General features: G+C 47.6%; 1 protein-coding gene across 1 annotated transcript in view; it reads right to left on the minus strand.

Moving 5' to 3' along the window:
* DLGAP3 (DLG associated protein 3) overlaps positions 1–25,496 on the minus strand; it is a 59,281-nt gene that overhangs the window by 23,265 nt on the left and 10,520 nt on the right. The window contains 5 exon segments of the mRNA XM_070404688.1: positions 7,954–8,026; positions 8,687–8,892; positions 12,993–13,853; positions 13,855–14,151; positions 15,615–15,697. Coding sequence (XP_070260789.1) covers positions 7,954–8,026; positions 8,687–8,892; positions 12,993–13,853; positions 13,855–14,100 — 1,386 coding nt within the window. The 5' untranslated portion in view covers positions 14,101–14,151; positions 15,615–15,697.

Consider the following 25,496-nt stretch of genomic DNA (forward strand, 5'->3'; position numbering starts at 1 on the left):
GCCTCAGTAGCATCCACATGGTGAGTGTGAGAGCAAGTATCCCATGGCGGCCACTTGTGACATCTCTCAGCCTCGTGGCATCATATTTATGTGCAGTCCACAGAGGCCCAAAGGAGTGGCTGATCCATGTGTAAAATACAGCTCAGTGTTTCCATAACTTAGCCTCAAAAGCATAATATGCTACCACAAGATTCTACATCAAATGGAGGAGGAATTTTTCATCCCGTTCTACCAATGGGCAAACTAAGGCCCAGAGAGGGCAGATGAATTATCTGAGGATGCCCGACTTGTACGTGGTAAAACCAGTGAAGTGCCAGGTCTCCTGGCTCTCATGCCAGGCTGACTGAACCGCAGACTCTCCCAGAGAGCTTGTTAAATTGACATGAACTCAGGCCTGCACCTCAAGGGTCTGACCCCAGGGCTCTTTTACTCTATGCCTCTCTCTGCTTCGAAGCTCAGAGCCAAATTAACTGGAGATCCCAAACTCAGTGGTTCTAACGTGGGGCCAGTCATTTAAAAAAGGACTGTCTGGACTTCTTCTGGCAGCTTTTTCTGAAGGAACTTTATTACAAGTGTACAAAAGTCATAGGCCATGGAAAAATCAATCCATGATCCTGGGAAGTTCGCCCACATTTGACTGGCATAAGCCCCACCCCTGGGCAGCTGTGGCTTCACCATGACTCTTATGAGCCTCCCTCTCAGTTTCTTATCTGTGGGCCTCTGGGGTACCAAGGACCAGCAGTAGCAGGGTATTTCCTGAGGCTCAGGAGCTGATCTAACTCCTGCTACTTCTAGGCCAGGCTCAGGATACTCCCCCACTAGAACCAATCCAGCCCAGAGGGTCCCTGGTGGAGCAGAGAGCAATCTGGTCTCCAGTCAGGAATCCAGTGATGGAAGAACTCTCACTTAGCGGCTTATCTCTGTACCTCCAGCCCTCTTCTGTGTGTAAAGCACTAGGCATAATAACTGACATGCAGCAGATGCTCAGTGAACATCAGCTACTATTATTAGTAGCAGGAGGTTCTTAAATCGCCATGGAAATACCTCTGGGAGACCTCTCTTTCCCAGGGGTTCTGAAGCTCTTGAAATCCCAACCATATGTTATCCCCACAATGAACTCTATGGCAAGGCAGAGAGAGAAAGGGCGAGAAGCTCCCTGGGGCCACACACCTCCCATCTGTACAGGCCAAGAGGAGTTTCTGGAGTTGAATAGGAGACCAGGACCCAAGGGAAATACAGAATCATATAGCCTCTCAGAGGAATATTACACCTCAAGTTGGTCTTTACTGTATTACGATTATGAAATGGTAACATTAGTCTTGGAATTCTCCTATGATTCCTGGACTGCCTTCCTCCCACCCTGTTCCTTAGCTCCCACTTTCAGAAGAGTCAAGGTCAAAAGAAACCTCTTGGGAAATAAGAATCTGAGCCTTTTCTCCAACCCAGATTCAGACTCAATAAACATTTCCATGGGAGTGGGATATTTAGAAGAAAATACTTTGTTGGGACTCATTGAAAATTGTCCGTGGTAGATTGTCCAATTGGGGGCTAGGCTGTATACTTTATATATGGCATATAGTTTAGATAACCTTGAAAAACCCTCCCATTTCAAAACACTCTAAAACACCGGATAAAATATAACAAACGTTGCTTTATATGCATAGCTGAGCTCGCAAGAAAGCAAGATAAGTCCCCAGGGGACAAAAGCAAAGAGGAAACTGGAAATTCAGAATATTAACTGTGTGAGCCAATGCTGCAAACAGCCTAGTGGAGGTGGAAGGGGAAGGGGGCGTTGCTGGTCTCAGTAATCAAAGGGCTTAGGTTTTAGCACCCACTTGGGGGCAGCTGTAAGGCTCTGGGCCCACATGAAGCACAGAACCAAATGAGAACCTGCATAAAAGTAGGAAAAGAGAAAACCTTTGATGAAAAGTAAACTAGGGAAAAATATTATTAGCACAGATGGATGAGAAGGAAGCTAGCCCATAGTCTAGGCACTGTGGGAAAGGGAAAGGAAGCAACCCTTTTAAGAATTTGTACCTACAAGCTAATCTTCTCACAGACACAGGCTTCTGTGTCTGCATGGGCCTGCAGGGGCCAGACCCACCTAAATTAAAATTTAACATAAAATGGTCCCAGACCAAGAATTGTCTAATTGTCTAATAGAAGCCCAAAATATTTTCTGGGGGAACTACTCCTAACCCAGGTTCAGGATTCTCACAGATAAAGCTCCATTGAAGAAGAGCTAATTTTTTTTCTAAAGATGAGCTAATATTAAACTGAGAGACAGACAACCTCTGACATGGCCCCTAATGATTTCCAACTGCTGGCATTCACACCCTTATGCATCCCCTCCCAGTGAGTGTGAACTAGACTTATTGGCCCACTACTAATTAATAGAATATGGCAGATACAATGGAATGTCACTTCAAAGATTTGATTACAAAAAGATTGTGGCTTTCATGTTGGATACCTTCTCTCGCTCTCTCTCGGAGCCTTTGCTCTGGGGAAAGTAAGCTGTTAGGTTGTGAGTAGCCCTATGGTGAGTCCCACATGTCAAGAAACTGATGCCTCTGGCCAACAGCCTGCAAGATCTGAGGGCTGTCGACAGCAAATCTTCCTCCAGTCAAGCCTTAAATGACTGCAGCCTTGCTAACACCTTGACTGGAGCCTGTGAGACACTGACCCAGGTGGCACCCAGCTATGTTGTGCTCAGATTTCTGGCCCACAGAAACTGTGAGATAAGAAATACTTGTTGTTCTAAGACACGGTGCTTGGGGTAACTCATTATGTAGCAATATATAACTAATACAAACTATGACACAAACAAGAACTAAACTTCCTGAGAATTCAAGGTTTACCTGTAACAGCAGCTAGTGTTACCTTAGCTCAAACAGATTAGCTTTTAAACTATGCTTAAAATTTCTAAAACTTAAAAGATAAAACTGAAAATATAAGAAGAGACTAAAAGCTTTGGGAAAAAAACTATGAAGATTTAAAAAGGAACCAAATCAGATTTCTAGAAATGAAGAAAAAAAAAAAAGACAGTGAAATTAAAAATGCAATGAGTTAAACAGTAGATGAGACACAACTGAAGAAAAGTTTAGTGAACCAGAAGATACCTCTGAGAAACTTACCAGATGGAAGCACAGAGAGGCAAAGAGGTGGAAAAAATGAAGGAGAGGTTAAGATACGTGGAGGAAAGAATAAGAAGTCCCACATACAACTAATAGGAGTCTCAGAGGAGAGACCAGATAGAATTTGGAAGAGGCAATACTTGAAGAGATAATAATGATGGTAGTTGAGAAATTTCTAGACTTCCAATTTCAGGCATGACAGAGAAAGGAGAACACCAAATCCTATCCCACATGGAAAAAACTGCCAAAAACAATTATTTCATCACTCTGAAAATCAATCAAAGAAGCATTTATCAATGAAAAGTACTGAACTTTGGGTAAGAACAGCATGAATCTGTGGTATCCTTGCCTGGAGCTGCGCCCATTACCCCCAGCTCCCAGCTCTATTAGTTGCAATAGTTCAACAAGGGTGGAGCAGGCTGTGAAAACTAGCTGTTTCAGTGCTAATGGCGAAGGGACCTCACCTAATTGGAGCATCGTCCATAGACTGGAGTGTCAAAAACAGGAATAGCCAGCAGCATTGGGAGGCTGAGGTTTTGGCACTGTTTGGGGCAAGCTATTGACTGGCAGACTAACCAGGAATTTAATGGGGAGTTCCAGGTGGGGGGTGAGATAGCCATAAGCAGTTTGATAAGCTCTCCACATATCCTGGGTTAACTAGAGGCTGGGTGCATGCACACCAGAAACCAGAGAGGCCCTGAGTCAATGGAGTCTTGTGCACATGTGCAAAGGAAACACAAGAGAGCCTGGTGAAAAGTAAAAGCCAGGGCAGACCTGAAAACAGTCTGGAGATTATACTTCCCAGGCCATACATAGAATCATAGCAGAGAGAAGAAGTCTTACTGGCGTGTGGTTTTGAGCATAGGCTCTCACCAATTTCTGGCTGAACAGTAAGCTATGCAGACACAGGGGCAACCCCTGGGAAACCAGGTTTAAAAACAAAAACAAGAATAAAACTGATGGAGACAGGAGAGTTTGCATTTGGCAGGGAAGATGGATTTTACATATTTAGTCTTGAGATTAACAAATAAACGAAACAATAACAACTTTCGAGAGGTAAAGTAAGAATCTAGAGTTGCTATAATATATTACCTAAAATGTTTAGTATTCAACAAAAAATTATGAAATATTCAAATAAATAAGAAAATTTGCCCAAATGTTTGATTGATCAAAGACTACAAAGCAGCTATTATAAATATGTTCAAAGAAGTAAAGGCAGTCATGTTGAAAGATTTAAAGGAAAGCACTGCAACAATGATTTAATGAACATAAGATCCTAACAAAAAGCTAGAAATTATTTTTAAAAGAAGAAAAAAATAAACAAATGAAAATTCAGAAGCTGAAAAGTACAATAATGGAAATGAAATAATTTACTAGGAGAGCTCAGAATAAGAAATAATCAGTAAACATGAAGCTTGATCATTATAAATTACCCAATCTGAAGAATAGAGGGGAAAAACACTAGAAATGAACAGAGACTCAGAGACCTATGGGACAACATTAAGTATACCATGTACATGTAATGAGAACTTCAGATGAAGAGAGAGATAAAGGGGAAGAAAAAATATCTGAAGAAATAATGGCCCTGGCCAGTTTTGCTCAGTGGATAGAGCATCGGCCTGCGGACTCAGGGGTCCCGGGTTCAATTCCAGTCGCGGGCATGTGCCTTGGTTGCGGGCACATCCTCAGTGGGGGATGTGCAGGAGGCAGCTGATCGGTGTTTCTCTTTCCTCGATGTTTCTAACTCTCTGTCCCTCTCCTTTCCTCTCTGTAAAAATTCAATAAAAAATATATTTTTAAAAAAAAAAGAAATAATGGCCAAAGAAGTTCAATGAACCCAAAGTGGGTTAAACCTAGAGATCTATATCCAGGCAGGCACATTACAATCAAAATGTTGAAAGTTGAAGACATTAATAGCAGCCAAGAGAAAAACAATTCATCACATACAGAAAAGCAATATGATTAACAACTTGCTTTTCATCAGAAGCTATGACCTCTGAAGGCAGTAGAATAGTACAAAGTGCTAAAAGAAAAAAACTGTCAACCAGGAATTCTAGATCAGCAAACTATCTTCCAAAAATGAAGTAAAAAGACATTGCCAAATAAATATAGAATAATAACTGCCAGCCACTGTGATATTTGGTGGGAAGAAAAATGAAGAAAACTCAACTGACCCAAAAGAAGGCAGCAAAGGAGTAAAGAAGCATCGCCCAGGCCGGCCGGCCAGCGTGGCTCAGTGGTTGAGCGTCAACCTATGAACCAGGAGGTCAAGGTTGGATTCCGAGTCAGGGCACATGCCCGGGGTTGCGGGCTCCATCCCCAGTAGAGGGCATGCAGGAGGCAGGCGATCAATGATTCTCTCTCTTCATTGATGTTTCTATCTTTCTCTCCCTCTCCCTTTCTCTCTGAAGTCAATAAAAATACATTAAAAATAAAAAGAAGCATCACCCAAACTGCAGGATACATAGAAGGCACAAGGTAAGATGACAGAAATAAATCCAAGCATATCAGTAAATCACAATAAATATAAATGTACTACACTCTCAAGCAATTGTCAGAATGTAGATAAAATAAAATCTAGCTATGAACTATTTACAAAAGATATACATAAAACATAAGGAGACAAAATTCTTTTGAAATATAGAAAAAGAATGTTCTGGGAAAATACTAAAGCAAAACATAGACTTAAGGGCAAAAAAAATTATTATAGATAATAGAATGACATCTCTAGTGTGTTAAACCTGTTTCTTCTTCTGTAAAGCAAAGATTATAAGCTATACCTCCCAGGAGAAATATGAAATGTATACACAAAGTGCTAAGAAGAAAATAAAAAACAGAGAAGAGGAATAGGAAGTTTGGGGGTAGGAGAGGACTAAAATTTAGATTTTACAACATTTGGGGAAATACTTGAAAGAACTGAGAGAGAGATCCAGGTAGAAAGACCAGTAGATGCAAAGGCTCTAAGACTGGTGTCAGAGGAGCAACAAGGGGACCAGTATGGCTGGAGTAGGTGAGGGGAGGGAGCAGTGTGAGAGAGGAACTCAGAGGTAGCAAGGGCCAGATTATGCAGGGCCTTATATGTCATAGTAAAGTCCTTGAATTTTCCTCTAAGTAAGGTGAGGGTTTTGAGTGAGCATAATTCTATTTTTAAGTGATTGTTCTGACTATATTGACAGAGAACAAGTGCAAGAGACACACTAGAAGGCAGTGCAACAGTCCAGACAAAAGAACATGGTGGCCTGGACCGGAGTGGTGACAGTGGAGGCAGTGGGGAGTGGTGGGATCCTGGGTGCACTTTGAGGGTGGTACCAAAAGGATTTGCTGCAAGATTGGATGTGGGATGGGAGAAAGAGAAGGAAGTCAAGACTGACTCAAGGTTTAGAGCAGAGCTCCTGGAAGGATAAAGTTGCCAGTACCTGAAATGGAGAAGACATTGGATGGAGCAGGAAATTTGGGGAGAAAGGGTCTCAGCAGTTTAGTTGTAGACATCTTGATTTGAGATGTCTTCTAAATATCCAAGTAAGATTTTAACATACCATTAGATATACATGCCTGGCATTGATAGGAGGGTTTGAGCTGGAAATATACATTTGGGAGTTATCAGGCTCTCGATAATAATCAAAGCCATGAGCCTGGATGACAGGAGCTCACCTATGAAGTAAGTGTAGAGAGAAATCGAAGAACTAAGCCCTGAAAAACTCCAATGTTCAGATCCTGGAGAGTTGTAGGCACGGACTGAGAATAAGCCATCAGAGAGAGAAGAACCTAAAAGGTGTGGTGTCCTCAAAGCCAAGTGAGTAAGGTATTTCGGGAAGGAGAGAGTCATCAGCTGTGTCAGATGTTGCTGATGGGTCAAGTAAAACAAGAATTGTGCATTAACTAGCGGCTTTAGCCACAGAGGCTGGTCTGATGTGAAAAGATAGCTGTGCCAATCAGATTCCCTGATTCAGGAAATGTAACAAAGAGACGCTGAGAGACTGCAGCAGCCGACAATAGGAGCCAATGGGACAGCCTTTGGCATTGCATTGCCTTGGCATTGCTTTCCCCCCCAGCAAACAGTAGAAACAGCTAACCTTTATGGGCTGTTGGCTCTGTGCCAAGAACACTATTATGATGTCTATTTTTAAATAGGAAAAATGGGGCTCAAGAAAGTCAAGTAACTTGCCCCAGGTCACTCAGCTTGGTAAGTAGCTGAGCTGGAATTCAAACCCCTCTCATGCATTTAATTACTAAACTGCATTGCTTCCCTTTAGTCAAGGGAAAGTCTACACTTAAATATAGAACTCAAAATTATAAAACAGCAATTTGGGGCCAGGTACCTTGGGTTTGCATACATTTTCTCACTGAATACTCACAAAACCCCTGCGAGAGAAATACCACTACTCTTGTCATTTTACAGATGAGAAAACAGAGGCCTTGAGAGAACGTCTTGCTGGTAGTCCCACGGGGGCAGGTGGTGGGGAAAGCACTCAAGCCCAGATCATCTGAGACTGCAGCTCTGCCTGTCCCATCTGTACAACCAATCCTGCCTTTTGCAGGGGGTGGGCTTGGAGCAACCAGGCCAGGGCAGGGCTGGAGAACTGAGAGAACTGAGGGTGCTCTTACATGCTCATCACTTTGAGGTCACTCGGTTTTTAAGAGTGACTCTGAGATCCCCAATCTAAGTCAGTTCCAGGAGTCCCAAGGCCAGCTTCCCAGTTCCCCCAGAATCAGACCTGCACTCTCTCCTTGGCCAGACTTCTGATTTTAAGGCCAAGGCTGAGCATGGACGGAACCCCCTTCCCACCCTTTCCTCCAGGCATGCTGGGCCTCCCCTTACCTGTCCGGTGGTGAGGGAACGGCTGTAGCCAGGGATGGAGCTCCGGGGATGGATCCGGGGTGGGACGCAGCAGCTGGGAAAGGTCAAAATTCCAGATTCAGAATGGGGGTCTGTGAGGAGGCAGGGGAGGGGAATGAGAGGACTGGGGGCCCTGAGCAGGTTCTACCCCTCAGAAACCCCCAGACAAGATCCCACAGAAGACTCCTGGGTAAAGGGACTCTCCCAAAGAGGCACCCAGATAGCGGTTATCAGAAGGACCCCTTCTTTCTTTTCTTAGTATAATTATATATTTTTTAATTTAAATTCTTAATTGTTTAAAGTATTGCATAAGTCTCCTTAGAACAGTGGTTCTCAACCTGTGGGTCGCGACCCCTTTGGGGGTCAAACGACCCTTTCACAGGGGTCGCCTAAGACCATCGGAAAACACATACATAATTACATATTGTTTTTGTGATTAATCACTATGCTTTAATTATGTTCAATTTGTAACAATGAAATTGGGGGTCACCCCAACATGAGGAACTGTATCAAAGGGTCGCGGCATTGGGAAGGTTGAGAACCACTGCCTTAGAAGGACCTCTTCTTTCTATGGAGCAGACGGATACTCCCCAGTTGAACCTTACACAGGGAGCAGACTGGTACTCACTCTACACACACCTCCTGCAGGGACCCAGGATCAGCTTCCCACTCCCCCTGCCCACCACCCCACCCTCCCTCCCCTCCCAGTCCTTACTTGATCCGGGCCTGGTCCACACTGGAGGAGCGGCGGGAGGCAAAGCGCCGGGCCAGTGCTTTGGGAGATGTCTTGGGACTGCCATCCGAGTCTCCACTCTCCTCATCCCCCATGGCTTTGATGTAGCTGCCGCTCCGCATCCTGCGACAGGGGATCTCTCCATCCTTGCCCCCAGTGGGGTAACCCCCCCAATCATCTTGCGGCACCTGCAGGAACAGGGGCCTCTGTCTCTCAGACACATCCCTACGGAATCTGAGGCCAGGACCCTCTTCTCCACTGCCAGTGGGAGGCGCTCTACCCTGGCTTGGGCAGGCCACACTCGGGAGCATGCAGACTCAGAGCAGGAGGCAGACCTCCCTTCCAGGAGATGCCTCGTTATCCTGCATGGACCTGGTGCTACTTAATTGAGGGCAACCTAGAGCAGCGGTCGCCAACCAGTGGTCCGTGAGGTCCGAAAGGTTGGTGACTGCTGCCCTAGAGAGTCTGGGTGGACAGTGACATGTAGGTGCCAAAAGGTCCAAGATCAGAGGCCAAAGTGACCTCTGTCAACCCACCCTCATCAGCGAAGTGTCACCTGACCTCCTCAGTCACCTTTCACCTTTCCTTGCCCTTCATCCTCATAAGCTGCTTATATCCCCAAATCTCCATCTCTCCTCCCTTTCCTCTGTGAGGAGCCATAGAGGGTTTTACGGAGGGGAGTGACATCAGATTTGTGTTTCAGAAAGAGCATTTTAAGAGTCCAAACAGAGGATGGATTGTGAGGGCCAGGAGTAGGGCAGAGGCACAAGTGGCAGAAGAGACCCATTAGGAGGCTGATGCTGTTCTCCAGGCAAGAGATGATGAGGCCTAAATTAAGACAGTGGCAATGAGGGGAAGAGGAGATGGAACTGAGAGGTGTTGAAGAGCGTCAGTGAGCCTGATTAGATGTGGGGGATGAGGGGGCAGGGAAGAGTTGAGGATGACTGGAGGCTGCTGGCTGAGGACCTGGAGGATGGTGCTGCCGCTCACTGAGCCACAGAATCCCAGAGAAACAGGTGGGGGAAGGTGAAAGCTCGGGGTTGCACATGATGACTTTGGCAGAGGACTGTCGAACAGGTGGTTGGATGTTTGGTTCTGCAATTCCATGGAGAGATCTGGGCTGGCGGCAAACGTGTGGGAGTTGTGGGCAGCAGCTAAATCCACAGGAGTGAATGAAAGTACCCAGAGGGGAAAAGAAAGAGCTGGGGAGGAATTGCTGACATTTAAAAGGGGGCTGCAAAGAAGGGAAGAGGAGCCTGTGAAGTCACCTGAGAAGGAGTGGGCAGAGGGGTAGGAGGGAAGTCAGGAGAATGACATGTCATGGAAACAGGAGACATTTCAAGAATAAAAAGAGTTGATAATGTCAAATGTCAAGTGCATTCAGAGGTTAGTAATTCAAGCTCAGGAGTTAAACAGATCTATGTTCAAATTCTGGGCCCGTGACTTGCTAGCTAGGTGACCTTGAGCAAAACTGATCAATCTCTAGGCCTCCGTTTCCTCATCTGTGAATTGGTAATGATAATTATGCCTACATCGCAGGGTTGGTGGGAAGGATAAATGAGCCGTATGGAATGCCAGCACATAGTAAGTGTTCAATGTGTGTTAACTATTATTATTATAAGCATTGGAAGATACCTTTCAAGGAAGGCTGGCAAGAGACCACCGTCAGGACATTTGAAATCCCTTTTTAGATGTCAGTGGATTCCTCTCCAGACTGTAGTAAAGGAGAGGATGAAAAGAAGTGAAGAAGTGGGGTCTATGGTCTCATAACCTGGATATGAAGGGAAGTTAGGAGATGGAAGGGGGAATAATGCTGATGAAAAATGTGTGGTTGTTTTTGTGTGTGTTTTTTAGATGAGAGACTTGACATGTTTTCAGGACCAGTGAAAAAGCCAGTAAAGATAGTCTTTAAATGTGGGGAGAGGGGGGACAGACAGTTCGGGGATGGAGGGGACCCTAGGGAGACTGGCTTAAGCCCACTAGAGGTATCAGCCCGGGATGGGTGGTCCTGGCGTCTCTTGAGCCAAGAAGGAAGGGATGAGGGTGGCTGGGGATCTACATGAGTGGGCTGACAGAAAAGTGAGGGAGTCCATGATGGTTGGCTTACACTGTGAAGAATGAGTGTAAATTAAGGTGTGGAGGAGACAGCTGGGGCAGAGAGGGAAGATTTAAAACACCTATTATTTAAAAAAAAAAAAAAAAGGTTAAATTGGGGTGGGACTGGAGGTCTGAGGGGTCAGGGTTCAGGGGAGGGACACAGACTCTGGGATGAAGTTAGGTGAGGGGACAGAGACCAGGGATGGGATGGGACCCCATGAAGGAACCCACGCAGAGACGGGGTTGAGGGAGAGCTGGAGACTGGTGAGAGGAACAGGGTCTCAATAAAAGGGCTGGGAATCCATCAAAGACACCTACTCTGATGGGGTCAGCTTCTCATTTTTGTGTCAGGGGAACACCAAGCTGTCTGGAGGGTCCCTGCATCTCCTTGTCCTCCCCAAAATGAGTTCAGACCTCCTAGTCATAAGATGCCCTAGAACCCCAGACCCTGATGGATCATTCACCTTCTCCATACTCTACAGAGAGGAGCCACAGGCAGGCAGAGAGAGGCAGGCTAGCAGATGGGAAAGCCAGGGCGCGCTCTGTCACACTGCAGGGCTCCCACTCCATAGCCGCTGCTGCAGGACACTGTGAGGTGCATATTAACAAGGAAGCCCCCAGGGAGGTCAGGGCAGCCCTGAAGTAGCAGCAGGGAGCAGCGGAGTGGCAGTGAGGCTCCAGAAAGGACGAGGGCTCGGTTAAGGGAGAAGGGTCAGTACTCCCTCCTTGGCCCTTTTTGTTGGACCCTTCAACTGCAGCTTAGAGAACCTCTCTACCCAGGGAGGGGGCAATCCAAGGCCAACCCAGAAGTCCTGAATCCTAGCAGTCTCCAACCTCCCTTCTGCCTCCCACCCCTTCTGGCTTCCACTGTGACCCATTTGTTCCCTTGAGCTTTCATGAGCTCTCCACCCAGGAAAGTCCTAACGTGTGAACAACTTACCAGTAAGACCAGTGACACCCAAGAGACACATGCAAGCTCAATTCCCATCCCTCTGACCGTGCTGTGGCTTCTTCCTGAAATACCCTCAATCCACTTCTGCACTGAGATTCAGCTCAGAGGACATTCTTCCCAGAAGCTGCTTGGCCACCATCATCCCGGGGCAGGTGAGATGCCTCCTCTGTGCTCTCTCCCATCCCAGCCTTCTTTCACTGTACGCTATCTGCTGCCTTATCTGTCCCACCTCTAAACAGCTCCTCGCAAGCAGCAGCTGTGTTTTCATCTTTGTCTCCACAGGAAATGCTCACTGAATGAATGGCTGTGGATTAACTATATGGAATGTGGGCTTGGGAGGTAACCCTAAGACTGCTGGACTTCAGAATTTGTATTGACTTTTCCTCCTAAAACTATTGGAAGGCGCAAGAAAAGAGCTCAGGTGTTATGTGAGGGGTGTCTGAGACAAAAAAGAACAAGGTTGATGGTGAGATGAGCCCTGACCCCATCTCAGTAAGAAGATGGAGAGTAGACAGTCTGGGATGGATGAAGGCTCCATAAGAAGAAGGGGTCAGAGCTTTTAGCCTCATCTGCAGAGACCATGGACAATGGTGAGATGGGATGGGGACAGCAAGCCAGCTATTAGCTACACCATCCAATCCCAGGAAGCCTTGTTCTTGGCTCAGACTCCGGTGTGTCCCCCAGCCTAGGAAAACCCAGGGGACAGGCTCCCAGAGCTCTCCCACAGCCTCACGGGTATCCTACCACAGGCACCCCAGAATGACAAACTCCACAGAGGAACATTCTAGAAATGACCTTCATATTCAAACAATATCTGGACCACCCAGATTTGAGAGAAGGCCTGGGGCAGGAGAGCTACTTTCCAACTGCTGACCTCCAATCTTAAGGGAAGCTACAGCCAGGGAGCACCATGCTGTCCTGTCCACGGCCTACCCTCAACCTCATTCTGCCTCCAACCTCACAAAACAGGCCAGCACAGCTTGTCCAAAACAGCAAGTCAAGGGGAAGCCCTCCTGGCACTGCCACACATCATCAAAATCAAAGCGCCCCTTCATTGCACAAATGGGGAAACCGAGGTCCCAAAAGTGGCTCAGGGTCTTACAGAATGAAGCAGGGCAGAACCTCCCTGCATCTAGACGCTCTATCATGGCAACAGCTGGCTCCCATCCAACCCTTTCCAGAGCTTACTGGGTGACAACACTATGAGGGCATTTGTTCCCCACCCCCACCAAGCCTCACCTGCAGATAATGATAAGTCCTGGTTTTGGCCTTGGCCTCTGGACCCAGGAGCCCCTTGCCTGGCCCAGCCCCTGGGTATCCATCCCGGCCCTGGCTCACCATCATGGTATGCCAGGCATTTCGCTTAACTGATTGTCCATCCAGTGACATGGACATGCCAGTGCAGGCCAGACAGCGGCCTTCCGACCCGCCTGAGCGCCCCTTGAAGCTCAAGTCCCGGTAGGACCCATCTGGAGCCTCCAAGCAGAAGGGACCACCTGGCTCCCCAGGAGGCCGCCCACCCGCTAGGAAGCCGCTATCACTGTCCAAGTTGTCGTCGGAACTCCACCAGCCCCCGGCCTTGGCCTGGTGCCGCCCATCACCCTTGCGGTCCTTGCTCTTGCTCCTCTTGCCATGCCGGGACTGGTGGTGGTGGTGGTGGTGATGGTGGTGGTGGTGGTGGGAGGTGTGGGGGCCTCCGGAGCCTGGGCCAGAGTAGCTGTCTCCCCCAGAGCCACCTCTTCCATCAGCCTTGGGCCCATTGTAGTCCCGCTTCCCCGGGGCCTCCAGAGAGTGGGACTTGGCAAAGAGCTTCTGCACGGAGTGAACAAGGTGCCGGATGCGGCTGGGGCTCTCGCTGCGGGCCTCCGGGGCAGAGCCAGACCCCGGCCCAGGCCCGGGCCCGGCCCCTCCTGGACCTCGCTGGTAAGGTAGAGTGTGGAAGCCATCTTGCTGAACTGGCAACTGCTTTTCAAACTGGTCCAGGAGTGTAGGAGGCAGGCGGGGGGCACCCTTGCCCTGTGGGTGGCCCACACAGTCTTCACAGGTGTCGAAGGGGCCCTGGCCGGGGTACATCCTGGGGAAGGTGCTGCTACCCCCCCCCAATTCCAGTCCCCCCTGGCCCTCCCTCAGGGCCTACCGATGGCCCCTCACTCAGGCTCAGGGGCCCTTCCGGAGAAAGGTGTCCCAGGCCAGCTCTTGGGGCACAGAAGCGGGGCTCGGTGGAGAAGGCCTCCCCGGAGCCCAGCAGGTACGGGGCCCTGGCAGCTGGGCCCACGTCCATATGCTGCTGGTCAGCAAAGCGGGTTGGGCGGGGATGGCTGCCTCGGTCGCCATGGTAACCCCTCATGGCCTCAGCAAGGGCTCTTCATAGTGTTGGGGGCCAGGCCCCAAGAACCTCCTGGGAGACAGGGAAAAAAGGGATTCAGACTGAACAATAGGCCACTTTACCTAAAACTATCTTTTATTAGGATTCTGGTATCCCTTTAGGTAATGCATATCAATTTATGGAGATTAATTGTACTATCTTTCCACAAATGGACTTAAAGTCCTTAAAAGAATCATGCTAGACAAAGACACTCACAAGGGCACAAAATAATACTGTCATTCATCAAATGCTGCAAATCTGATAAATATTTATTCACAAAAGGAAATGCCTGCAGCCAAATGGCTGTGTTTTTTAAAAAAAAAATCCCAGGGTTACCAGAAATAAAAGGATACCCAAACAGATGTACAACACATTCAAAGAAACCAGTCATTAAGTGAACTGGCTTTTAACAAGCTGACTTTAGGCAAATTGATCCAGGGACACACCTTCTGACCCATCCCTACCCACTTCCACTGCTGTGAAGAGCCAGGCCCCAGGGTTGCAACTCCCAGCAGCAATAACCAAAGAGAATATACAGACCCAAATCTAAATATCCAGCTTGATTATGCAGGAAAACCCCTCCCCTTCCTTTCACACCCAGTTCCTTCCATCTGGCTGCAGGCTCATTCTCCCTCTCACCAAGACTGAGGTAGGAAGGAATAACCTAAGATGACTCCTTTCCTCTTCCGGATTTCAAATATTCCCCCCTGGAATTTCCCCTTTGGCCTGTTACCCCTACCTGCCACCCCCATTCCACTAAAGGGGAATCATGAAGGGTGCAGAGACCATAAATGGGAGGAACGCTGGCTGTACAAGGCAGCGTCTGAATCCTAAACTGGGATTGGAACCCAGGAGTTCCACCTCCCAGGAACAGCGGGCTCGCAGGGTAGGGAGTGATGGAGAGAAAATGTTGAAAGCAGTACCCCTGGCCCCCTTCCCAGGCTGGCCACGGCTACAGGACAGAGAGGTCAGCTCTCAGCAAGAACTGCCTCCAATCAGGACTCCAGAGCTGCCAGGACAGGAGCTATGGCAGGAGGGGGTGACAGCAGGAGGAACGGGGACTGAGATGCTGGCAGACGGCGCCCTCCCTCATCCCAGACCAAGCTCCTGGGCCATCTGCTGACCAGGAGGGGATGACAGCATCAAAGACTCCAGACAACAGCCCCTTCAAGACTCATCCTCCCTTGCTCCCCACCCACCACCTCCTAATATCCATCGTGTTTCAGCCTTCCTCCAGATCCTACTCACAGCTCATCTCCTACTATTTCCCAAGCACTTGCTATGTACCAGGTGCTGTGCATAATATTCTCTAGTCCCACTGAAATCCTGTGTGTCGATATTATCCACATCTACCTTTGAGAAGACCGAGCTCAAAAGGTAAGTCACAAAGCCAGTGAGTGGGTGAGTCACTTTAAATCAAGATTCAAACTCAAGTTAATTCTGGTTTGAGAACCTCAATCTAATCCCCATCTCCCAGACTCTCCCACCAGACTCACCATCCTGGGTGTCCCATCCTTGGTGTCAGGATCCTCACCACCAGGCAGAATCCTAACTTCAGAAGGCTCAGGACCACTGGCTCCTGATGAAAAAGAAAAGGATGGTGAAGAGAGCAAAGGACAGTCTCCCAGAGTCCTCAGAGAACCAGCCTCTGGCTTTGCCCATTTCCGTTCCCAACCCCCCAAACCAGGACTGATTGTATCTCCCATGATGCAGAGCCTTTGGACCCCTAGGGAAATGTGGTTGGCTTCATTATGCAAATACATGGAAATGAGCTTACAGGTTGGACTACCTCCAACTGCAGGTGTCTTAGTGATCTGTCCATGGTGCTGAGCCACTGCATTTTCATTGCCCTCCAATATGATTCCATTTCACTAAATTTTGTTCAGCCGCTACCATAAACCAGATTCTGAGTGAGAAGTGTATAAAGGTGATGTAAGTGTGATCCCTATCATCAAGGGGCTTATAATCTAACAGGGGAACAACCTCTTACATAACGGGGTTATTTTAGGTCGTATTTTCACACAAACTGGTCCCTCCTCCTAGAATTTCCTTTCATCCACCTCCCTACCCCAACCCTTCCCCTTTCCCACTTGCTCATATTAAGCCCCACCTTCCCTCAAAGACTTTCTGTACTCTTATTCTGGGTTATGCCTCTCTATTGGGCTTTTATAACACCCCGGGTTCCCCATGAAAGCAGCTATCATACTGCATAGAAATTGTCTGCTTCCGTTTCTGTCTCCCCCCAACTAGAATGTGGTCTTCTGCAGGGTAGGAACCAAATGCTATTTATCTCTGGATCTCTAGCACCTAACTCAGGGCTTTGCCCAGAGCAGGCCCTTAATATTCACTGTGTAGATGAATAAATGACTGTGCTGGAAAGAGGTACCAAGATGCTAGAATAGTTCAGATGAGAGCAAGACCAGATGCAATAGGGGGAAATTGAGGAAGACTTCCCAAGGCAGAGTGTGTTTGAGATGGGAACAAGATGGCCCTCCCAGCTCCAGTCTCAGATCGCTGTGTGTTCCACAGACAAAGGTGGGGCAGGAAGATAGAACTCCCAGTGGTGGAAATAACAGGCACAAAGGCAGAAGAGGGGGCCAAATAAGGAATTCTGAGGGATGGGGTAGGAGGGTTCCAGCAGACATTTAAGGTTTGGCAAATACTTTCAAGAGGTGGGAGAGAGAGAGTCAGAAAGAAAGACGACTCTAAATTTTGCAACAGCCGTGACTGGAAGACTAATGATGCCATTATTAGGCACAGGGATATCAGGGAGAGCTAGCTTTTCGGGCAAGATTAATAGTAGTGGAAGAGCCCTGGCTGGTGTTGGTAAGTGGTTAGAGCATAGGCCCAAAGGGTCTCAGGTTTGATTCCCTGGTGAGGTCATGTGTGATCAATGTGTCTCACATCGATGTTTCTCTCTCTCTCTCTCTCCTCTCCCTCTCTCTTTCCCCCACCCCCTCAAAACCAATGGGAAAAATATCCTCGAGTGAAGATTAACACACATGCAGAAAAAAGACTGAACTGATATAGATTTAATTACATAGGCTTTCTCCTTTGTATTATGTTTTACAATCACATTCCTCCTGATGCCATCTTATTACTAAACATAATCAATAAGAAGGAAAAACAAAGAGGAGATTAATAATGTGATCCATCACCAAGTCCTCTGGATTTTGCTTCCTAACAATAGATCTGCTCACTTCTTTCCATATCCACCAAATCACTGTTAGCTGAGTAGCTAAAACTCACTCTCAACCTCCTTTCCCAGCCTTCCTTGGAAATAGAGGACATATCATTCACTTTTGGCTAATGAAATGTATATAAAAATCGAATGAGTGTTTCTAAGGAAGATTTGGCCTTTGTGATAAAAAGGGTGAAACTCGCTAGTATCATCTTTTCTTCTTGGCTTGAATACAACCATGATGCCAGAGCTAGGGCAGCTGTCTTGACAACAGGAGAGAAAAGCCTAGAGAATTGCAGAAACGCTAGTCTTGGAGTCATTGAGCCTGGGAACCAACACAAGCAGTTCCCTTCCTCCAGGCCTAAATGTGGTAAGAAATAAACTCCTCTTTATTTAAATCACTGTTGGCCAGATTTCCTGTATTTGCAGCAGAAAGCACTGCTAACTAAATCCAACTACCTCCGAAACATCACCTCCTGCCTAGACGTCTGCAAAAGCTCCTAACTGCTGCCCCTGCTTCTATTCTTACCCTGATCCAATCCAAATGGTCATTTGATAACACAAATCTGATCATGTCGCTTCTCTGCTTAAAACTCTTCATTGGCTTATTGATGTTCTTAAGATAAAACACCCTAACCTGTCCAACAAGGCCTGCAGGTCTGGCCCTTCCTACTTTTCCACCTCCTCTCACAACACGCTCCCCCTTACTTCCTCTGCTCCAGCCAGGCCAGTCTTTTGCAGTCCCAGGATCCCTCCCATCATGGGGCCTGTTCCCCCTGTCCAGAAAGCTTTGCCTGCCCACCTCTGCCTTGCTAACTCCTACACACCCTTCAGATCTCAGCCCAGTTGTTGCTTGCTCAGGGAAGCTTTCTCTGGCCTCCCTGACTAGGTCAGATCCCCCTGCTGTTTGCTCTCAAGGCACTATGGGCCTGGATAGCTCTTAAATCATTACCATTTTCAATTTGAGTGATGCAGAGATTGTCTGTCTCTCCCACTAGAATGTAAGCTCCATGTAAATGCCGGAATATCATCCATCTTCTGCAGTGCATCATCCCCAACCACTAGAACAATGCCTGGCATGTGGCAGGTGCTTGTTGAGTGAATGTGAGCCTACAAAGTACAAGATCCCTCCACTTAGGACATTTTTATTTCATTCCCACAACTATTCCAAGGGAAAGATATTATCCCCCTCCCCAATTTACCGAAGAAGAAACCGAGGCTTAAAGAGGCTAAGGTCACAGAGTGGGTGGCAAAGCCAGCATGGCCTCTCCAATGCCTTAGCTTTCCTCTCACCTGGGATGCCAGCCCAGAGAAGCCAAACGTATTAAACACCGCTCTGAAGTAAACACAGAAATGAAAATGAATTCTAGGAAAAGGAAACAAATAAAAAAAAAACCCTCCCACATACCACATACTCTAGAGCTAACCAGAGTGTGGTTTAGCCTTTTCCCCTGTGTGGTGAGTACTGAGTTTGTTCCAAGTCCAAGGTCAGGTAAGTACAGAGTAAAGGAAGCTCTCTGCAGCCCTGTGACAACTCTGGGTGCCGGTGTTATGTTTCCCGTTTTACTGCTCCAAGTCATCTCTCTACAGTCCCAGGACACAGAGCGCTGCCCACATGGTGAACCTCTGGGCCCAGGGAAGCAGTCACTTCTGCAACTGCCTGTGGCTGGCTGGTGAGTGGGGAGTGATGGCGTCTGGGAGGGTGCCGCATGTGACAAATTCTCTGATGCAGCTCGAATCTATCTGGGAATGGAAGAAGTGGCACACATGCCGTCACCAAGAAATTACCCAATTTAGCACCAACTACACAATCCAGCAATTATTTCCTAAACCGGAACTTGCTGGGGGCTGCCAGGCTGGCGGGATTGTTGTTACAAATCTCACTGGGAAACCAGCTGTGTAATTCACCAGGAGGTTGTCACTGCCCCAAGCAATTACCTTCCAGAAAAAGAATGGAAAATGAGAGAAGGAAAAGGGTTGCAGAGGAAGAAGTCAGGGCGGTTTCCTCCCCCGGGGGCCCTGCCCAGCCAGATCAGTTGATGTTCCTTTCTTGAGACCTAGGTGACTCACGAACTCCCTGGATCAAAGCAGTTATTGGTGTAGACTCTCTGGGTCAAGTCCCTTTCCACTCACTTACTCGCTATGTGTACTTGGGCAGATGATTCAGCTCCCTTAGCCTATTTCCTCATCTGTAAAATGGGGATAGCCAACCAGATGGGAGATGATATTTGCAAACAGTAGCTCCAACAAAGGTTTCATTTACAAAATATATAAAGAACTCATAAAACTCAACACCAAACAAACAACCCAATCAAAATGTGGGCAGAGGGCCTGAAAATACACCTCTCCCAAAGAAGACATACAAACAGCCAATAGATATATGAAAAGATATTCAACCTTACTGGCAATTAGGGAAAAACAAATCAAAACTACATTGAGATACCACCTCACACTTGTTAGAGTGGCCATTATCAACAAGACAAGCAATGGCAAGTGTTGGAGAGGTTGTGGAAAAAAGGGAACCCTCATCCAGTGCTGGGGAATGTAGACTGGCAAAACCACTATGGAAAGCAGTCTAGTGATTCCTCAAAAAATTGAGAATAAAGCTACCATATGACCCAGCAATTCTTCTCCTGGATATATACCCGAAAATCTCAAAATCATGTCTTTGCAAAGATATATGCACCTCTGTGTTCATTGCAGCATTATTTGTGGTGGCCAAGACATGGAAGCAACCAAAGTGTCCCGAGATAGAGAACTGGATAAAGAAGCCCTAAGCAGTTTGGCTCAGTGGATAGAGCGTCAGCCTGCAGACTGAAAGGTCCCAGGTTCGATTTCAGTCAAGGGCATGTACCTTGGTTGCGGGCACATCCCCTGTAGGAGGTGTACAGGAGGCAGCTGATCGATGTTTCTCTCTCATCGATGTTTCTAACTCTCTATCCCTCTCCCTTCCTCTCTGTAAAAAAAAATCAATAAAATATATATATTTTTTTAAAAAGAAGAAGATGTGGAACATATACACAATGGAATACTACTCAACCATAAAAAAGGATGAAATAGCGCCATTTGAAATAACATGGCTGGACTTTGAGAACACTACGCTAAGCGAAATACGTCAGTCAGAAAAAGCTAAGAACCATATGATTTCACTCATATGTGAGATATAAAACTGAAACTTGTGAACACAAACAGAAGTGTGGTGGTTTCCAGAGGGAAGGAGGTCGGGGGGAAAGAGGGCCCTAATATATGGTGACAATATAAGATTTGACTTTGGGTGGTGGGCACATGGTGCCATATACAGATCTTGTAAGACAGAAACCCACACCTGACACCTATATGTTCATGCTGACCAATATCACCCCAATAAATTTAATAAAGTAAATAAAATGGGGATAATAATAGAGCCATCAGAAAGGTACTAATGATATGATGGTTAACAAGTTAAAGCATATAAATCCCTTAGTACTGCACCATGCTGAATACTCAATAAAGGTAGCAATCATTATTTGTACTTTCATGTTTATGATTTCCATTGGTTTATAGTGTGTCTTTGGGTAGGTCATTTAATCTCTCTTGGGCAGCCATATAAGACCAAAGGTGTGTTTGACAAATGTCAGCATCTTAGTGGTTGACACACAGTGATGCCTTGGGCAGAGATAAAGATTTCAAATATGAACTATTAACTGATTTACTCTCCTTCAGGACGCTGTCTGGAGAGCTATAAGCTGGACATGATAGTCCAGACGGCAGCAAAGGGGTACGGTTGCTCTCTTGCTGGGGATCAGCCCATCTAGTCCCTTCACACTGGAGCCTATGAGGTCATCCCCATACCAGTTCCAACACAACAGAACTTACAGCAGGTGAGGCCTGGAACTCATTTGGATGCTGTAGGCCTGGGCTCTTCCATGCCTGTGGGTGAGCCATGTGGGCCCTTGGGACCCCAAAGTTTCAGGCTTTGCCTATCCATCCCCTTTCCCTGTGTTGGCTTAACCACAATGGCCAGAATTCTGTTGCAGTTTCTCTGTCCAGTCCTCTACACCCCACCCCCCAACATCCTGACGCAGCTGGAGTGGCTGGGGCTGTATGTCCACTGTGAAAGGGCCAGCTACTGGGGAGCCTTAACACAGAGCCTCGGCCCTGCAGCCCACAATCCTGAGCCCATGGATTATCCTCCTCCCCTAACCCCCACTTCCTCCTGAATCCACTTCTGCCTGAGCCCCCTTGACCATTTCAACACTGGCTTTGCCCAGCTGCCTTTGGCAGGATCTCTGTAGCTGGGCTGGTGTCCTCACCCCTGGCTTCTCTCAACCCCCCTATCCAACCCTGTTGCTGAAGACTCCATATATCTTGTTCCCCACCCCAACCCCTAAGACCTCAAAGGAAAACCTCCTTCTACTCTCACTGCACCCAGAAAAATGGAGAAGGAAGGAGAAATAAAATAGGAGGGAGGTCTAGGGTCTTTTTTATCCATCGTTTTACCGTATTTAATCAATTCTTTCTAGGGGTTTAAGGTAAGAATTTCACAGAAAATGGACTTACTGCTCCAAAACACTCAAGACATTTAGGCAGACCCAAATCTAAATCTATCTCCTGAACCCATTGGACAGTGCTCAGACTGTGAATAGCCCACACTACCTATAATCTCTTTGAAAGTCCCACCTCAGGGGGCTTTGCACTTGATGTTCTCTCTGCTGGAACACTCTGCCCCAGATATTCCCATGGCGGCGTTTGTCTCATCTTCTGGGTCTTGGCACAGAGAGGCCTTCCCTGACCACTGACTAAAGTCAAGCTCCATCCCCCATGTACTCTCTACATCAGCTGTTCCGTTGCCTGCATAACACTTATTGCTCTTTAAAATTATTTTCTTTATCTATGACATGTTTATAGTATGTCTCCCCAAGGCAGCGTATAGGCCCCAGGAGGGCAGGAACTATGTCTGCCTCATGCCTGTAGTATATTCTCAGTACCTAGAACAATGCCTGGCATGAACAGGTGCTTGAAAACTACCTACTGCATGAATGAAAGTCTTCGCTCGCTGTCCTCAATTACTCTACTCCTGTGCCCAACAGCCCACAGAAAGGACCTCCACTCCTTTTCCCCTAGAGCAGTGGTTCTCAACCTGTGGGTCGCGACCCCTTTGGCGATTGAACGACCCTTTCACAGGGGTCACCTAAGACCATCCTGCATATCAGATATTTACATTACGATTCATAACAGTAGCAACATTACAGTTATGAAGTAGCAACGAAAATAATTTTATGGTTGGGTCACAACATGAGGAGCTGTATTTAAAGGGCCAGAAGGTAGAGAACCACTGCGGCCTAGAGGCTTCAGAGAGCCCCTGGAGGATTCCGTATGGAAATCCAGCCTGGGTTTCTGTTTGCCTGGACTTCTTTTAAGAACTCCCACTCCTTGAGCATGCCAGAGACTGCATAGTAGCCCTAGTGGCCAAAGATGGTGGCATCTGAGAGAACTTGATTTGCAGACCCCATCAACCTCTTCAGCTGGGGTTGGTGGTTCCTCTTACACCTCCAGGGATCTGGAAGGGAAAGGCCAGCAACCTTATTGCTGGGTGTTGGAAAGACAATCATCTGCCTCCAACCATTATATTGCAGCCTACCTGCATGACCGTGAACAATTTGCTTACTCTGTCTAAACCTCAATTTTCACATCTGTAAAATAGGAATAACAATACCGACCTCCTACGTTTGTGGCAATGAGTAAATAAACTGATCTACCCAAGGCAACTGGCACACATATCTCCATATGTTGACGTCTCCTGACTTTAGCATCCTGGTGCCTTCTTTCATTTGTATGTATTTTATGAGATTTGGGCTGGTGCTGCCCTGGCTTCCAGGATGCTGCCAGACCTGAACCTGTCAGGACCATCAGAGAAAAACAGGTAAGATCCAAAGTCAACAGCAAGGTCCACTGGGCAGCAGCTTCTCATCCAGACTAGGCCATTGGCCTTTCCTACTCTCTGGCCCAAATGTCTGGTTCCCCTATGGAGTCCAGAGCTTAGAGACTGCCTCCTGGGTTAGCACACTCTCCTATAAGCTCTTTCTGTGAGCTGGGGCAGAGGCTGCCTACACCAGGGCCTGTCTCCTCTTCTCGGCCTCTCTCATTGAGGAATCAAGCACAGGGATGAGCCTCACAGGATTCCTTGGAGCTAGTGAGTGGGCTGACTGCTAGGTTTATGGGGTGGCACCTTCCACCCCTTGGCACTGCCTGATCCTGCTCCAGCCTTCAGTGTACCTTAGCCCTGCTCTCCTCTGGATTCTAGACTTAGCAGTAGCCAGGACCACAATGGGAGAGAGCATGGGGAGAGATCCTTCCATATGGCAGGCCTGTCCTCCCAACTTTGCCCTCTGATGCAGTTCAGGTCTTCTCTCTTCTAAAAAAGCTTCCCCACAAGTGCCCTCCCCATCAACCCCAGGGCACAGCAGTTGCTACCTCATCTTGGTTCACCCATACTTCAACACAGTCAGGTAAATATTTGCAGGCCATGAGCTCCTTGAAAACTAGTATTCATCTGATCTTTCTCTGTATGGACAAGACTGGCATATAGTAGGTACTCAATACATTCAGGATCCATGACTGAGCCATCAGGAAGTAGTACCCCTCATCTGGGTCATAGGGAGAAGGGGAGAAACAGGAGAAGGCAGGAGGGAAATGACTTGGTGCAGCTAAACCAGAACTCCTCACAGGCAGAGCTGATCCAGTGTGATGTGGGCTCCCCGTAGAGCTGGGAGTATCCTGACCAGGGAGGCATGGGAGCAGAGGTTGGAGGACCACTTTGGAAGTTGGATGGATTCAAGCATTGGACACATTTCAGACCAGACAATCTCTGAAGTCTAAGGTTCAGAGTGGCTACAGCTGAGCAGGCATTATGCTCAATGCTTTCGATGCACTTCTTTCGTGTAGTCCTTGCAAACTATCATTAGATACCATTATTACTCCCACATTATAGATGAGAAAATTGAGGCTTCGAAATGTAAAGAAAATTGCCCAAGGTCACAACAGGTGATGGAAGAGGAATTTAAATCTGGGTCTGAGTACAGGCCCTGGCACTCTCAGCACTAAGAGACCAGGTCCTGGCAGGTCTAAAGTAGTGTGTCTCTCTGACCAAATTGGTCTGATAAAGCCACCAGATGGACCCCCAGTGAGCCCTGACTCATCACTCAGCCTCCGGAAACCTCCCCCCCTGCCATCCCTCCCTCACACATGGGCATACATATTCCCAAAACTGCTTATTCTCAGTCGAACACGTGTTCATCCAGAGGCCAATTACAAGCCATGCAGAGTTACCCAACACAACTCACGTGGTATCTGCCCTCACGTATACAGTCATCATCACATAATGCAAACGTTCCCAAGGGGTTCACATGCGTGTGCATTTTCATCCAATGGACACGCTTGTGCACACAGAAACTCCACAGCTACAGAACCTTATATACATGTCCACATGTTGATACCCATGCAACACATATACATTTTCATTTCGCATCACTTAGGCACTCACATCTCAATATCACACACCAAATCCTCCCCCAACAAGAACTTTATCCATTGTTCCCAGATCCAATACTAGGCCCAGGTGAGCAATGATGCTCCCTCCCTCTGGGGCTAGCCAGGCAGCCCTGAGAGGGGTAGAAGGCTGTGATGGATGGAATTAATCTACTGAGCTGGGGAAACTAAATAATTAAATCCCTAATCACCCCCAAAGCCAGCCAGGCCAATATAGCTGAGGGAGGGAGGGGGCTCTGAGGCCCAGACCAATATCATGGAGACGGGGGAGGGGCTTGGAAAAAGAAGCACAGACAGAACCCTCCAGCAGGGTTCCTTGGGAGGAGCTCTGACAGGCAGACAGACAGACAGACAGTCAGACACACTTGGTTCTCCAGTGCTGCAGGCTCTCCTTTTCCAGGTGGAAATGGAGCAGTTTGGGATGACAGCCCATGACTATCCACTAATAGAGAGAGGAGGGCTACAGTCCTCCCACCATACCCAGGGCCCAACCTGCCCCTCCACAAAGTCAGTCCTGGGAGAGTATGGAGATGCTGGACAGGACACTCAAAGTGCCCAGGACTGTGGCCTTTGAAGGGATCTGCCCGAAGTGAAGCTGAGGGTAGGATCAGTCTGGCCCTGGCCCACGCCTGCTCCATCAGAACAGACCCCTCCGCAGCCTGGCGCAGGG

This window comes from Myotis yumanensis, unplaced genomic scaffold (assembly GCF_028538775.1).
Source record: "Myotis yumanensis isolate MYYU_CA2020_CCGP unplaced genomic scaffold, mMyoYum1.0.hap1 SCAF_2, whole genome shotgun sequence".
Classification (NCBI taxonomy): domain Eukaryota; kingdom Metazoa; phylum Chordata; class Mammalia; order Chiroptera; family Vespertilionidae; genus Myotis; species Myotis yumanensis.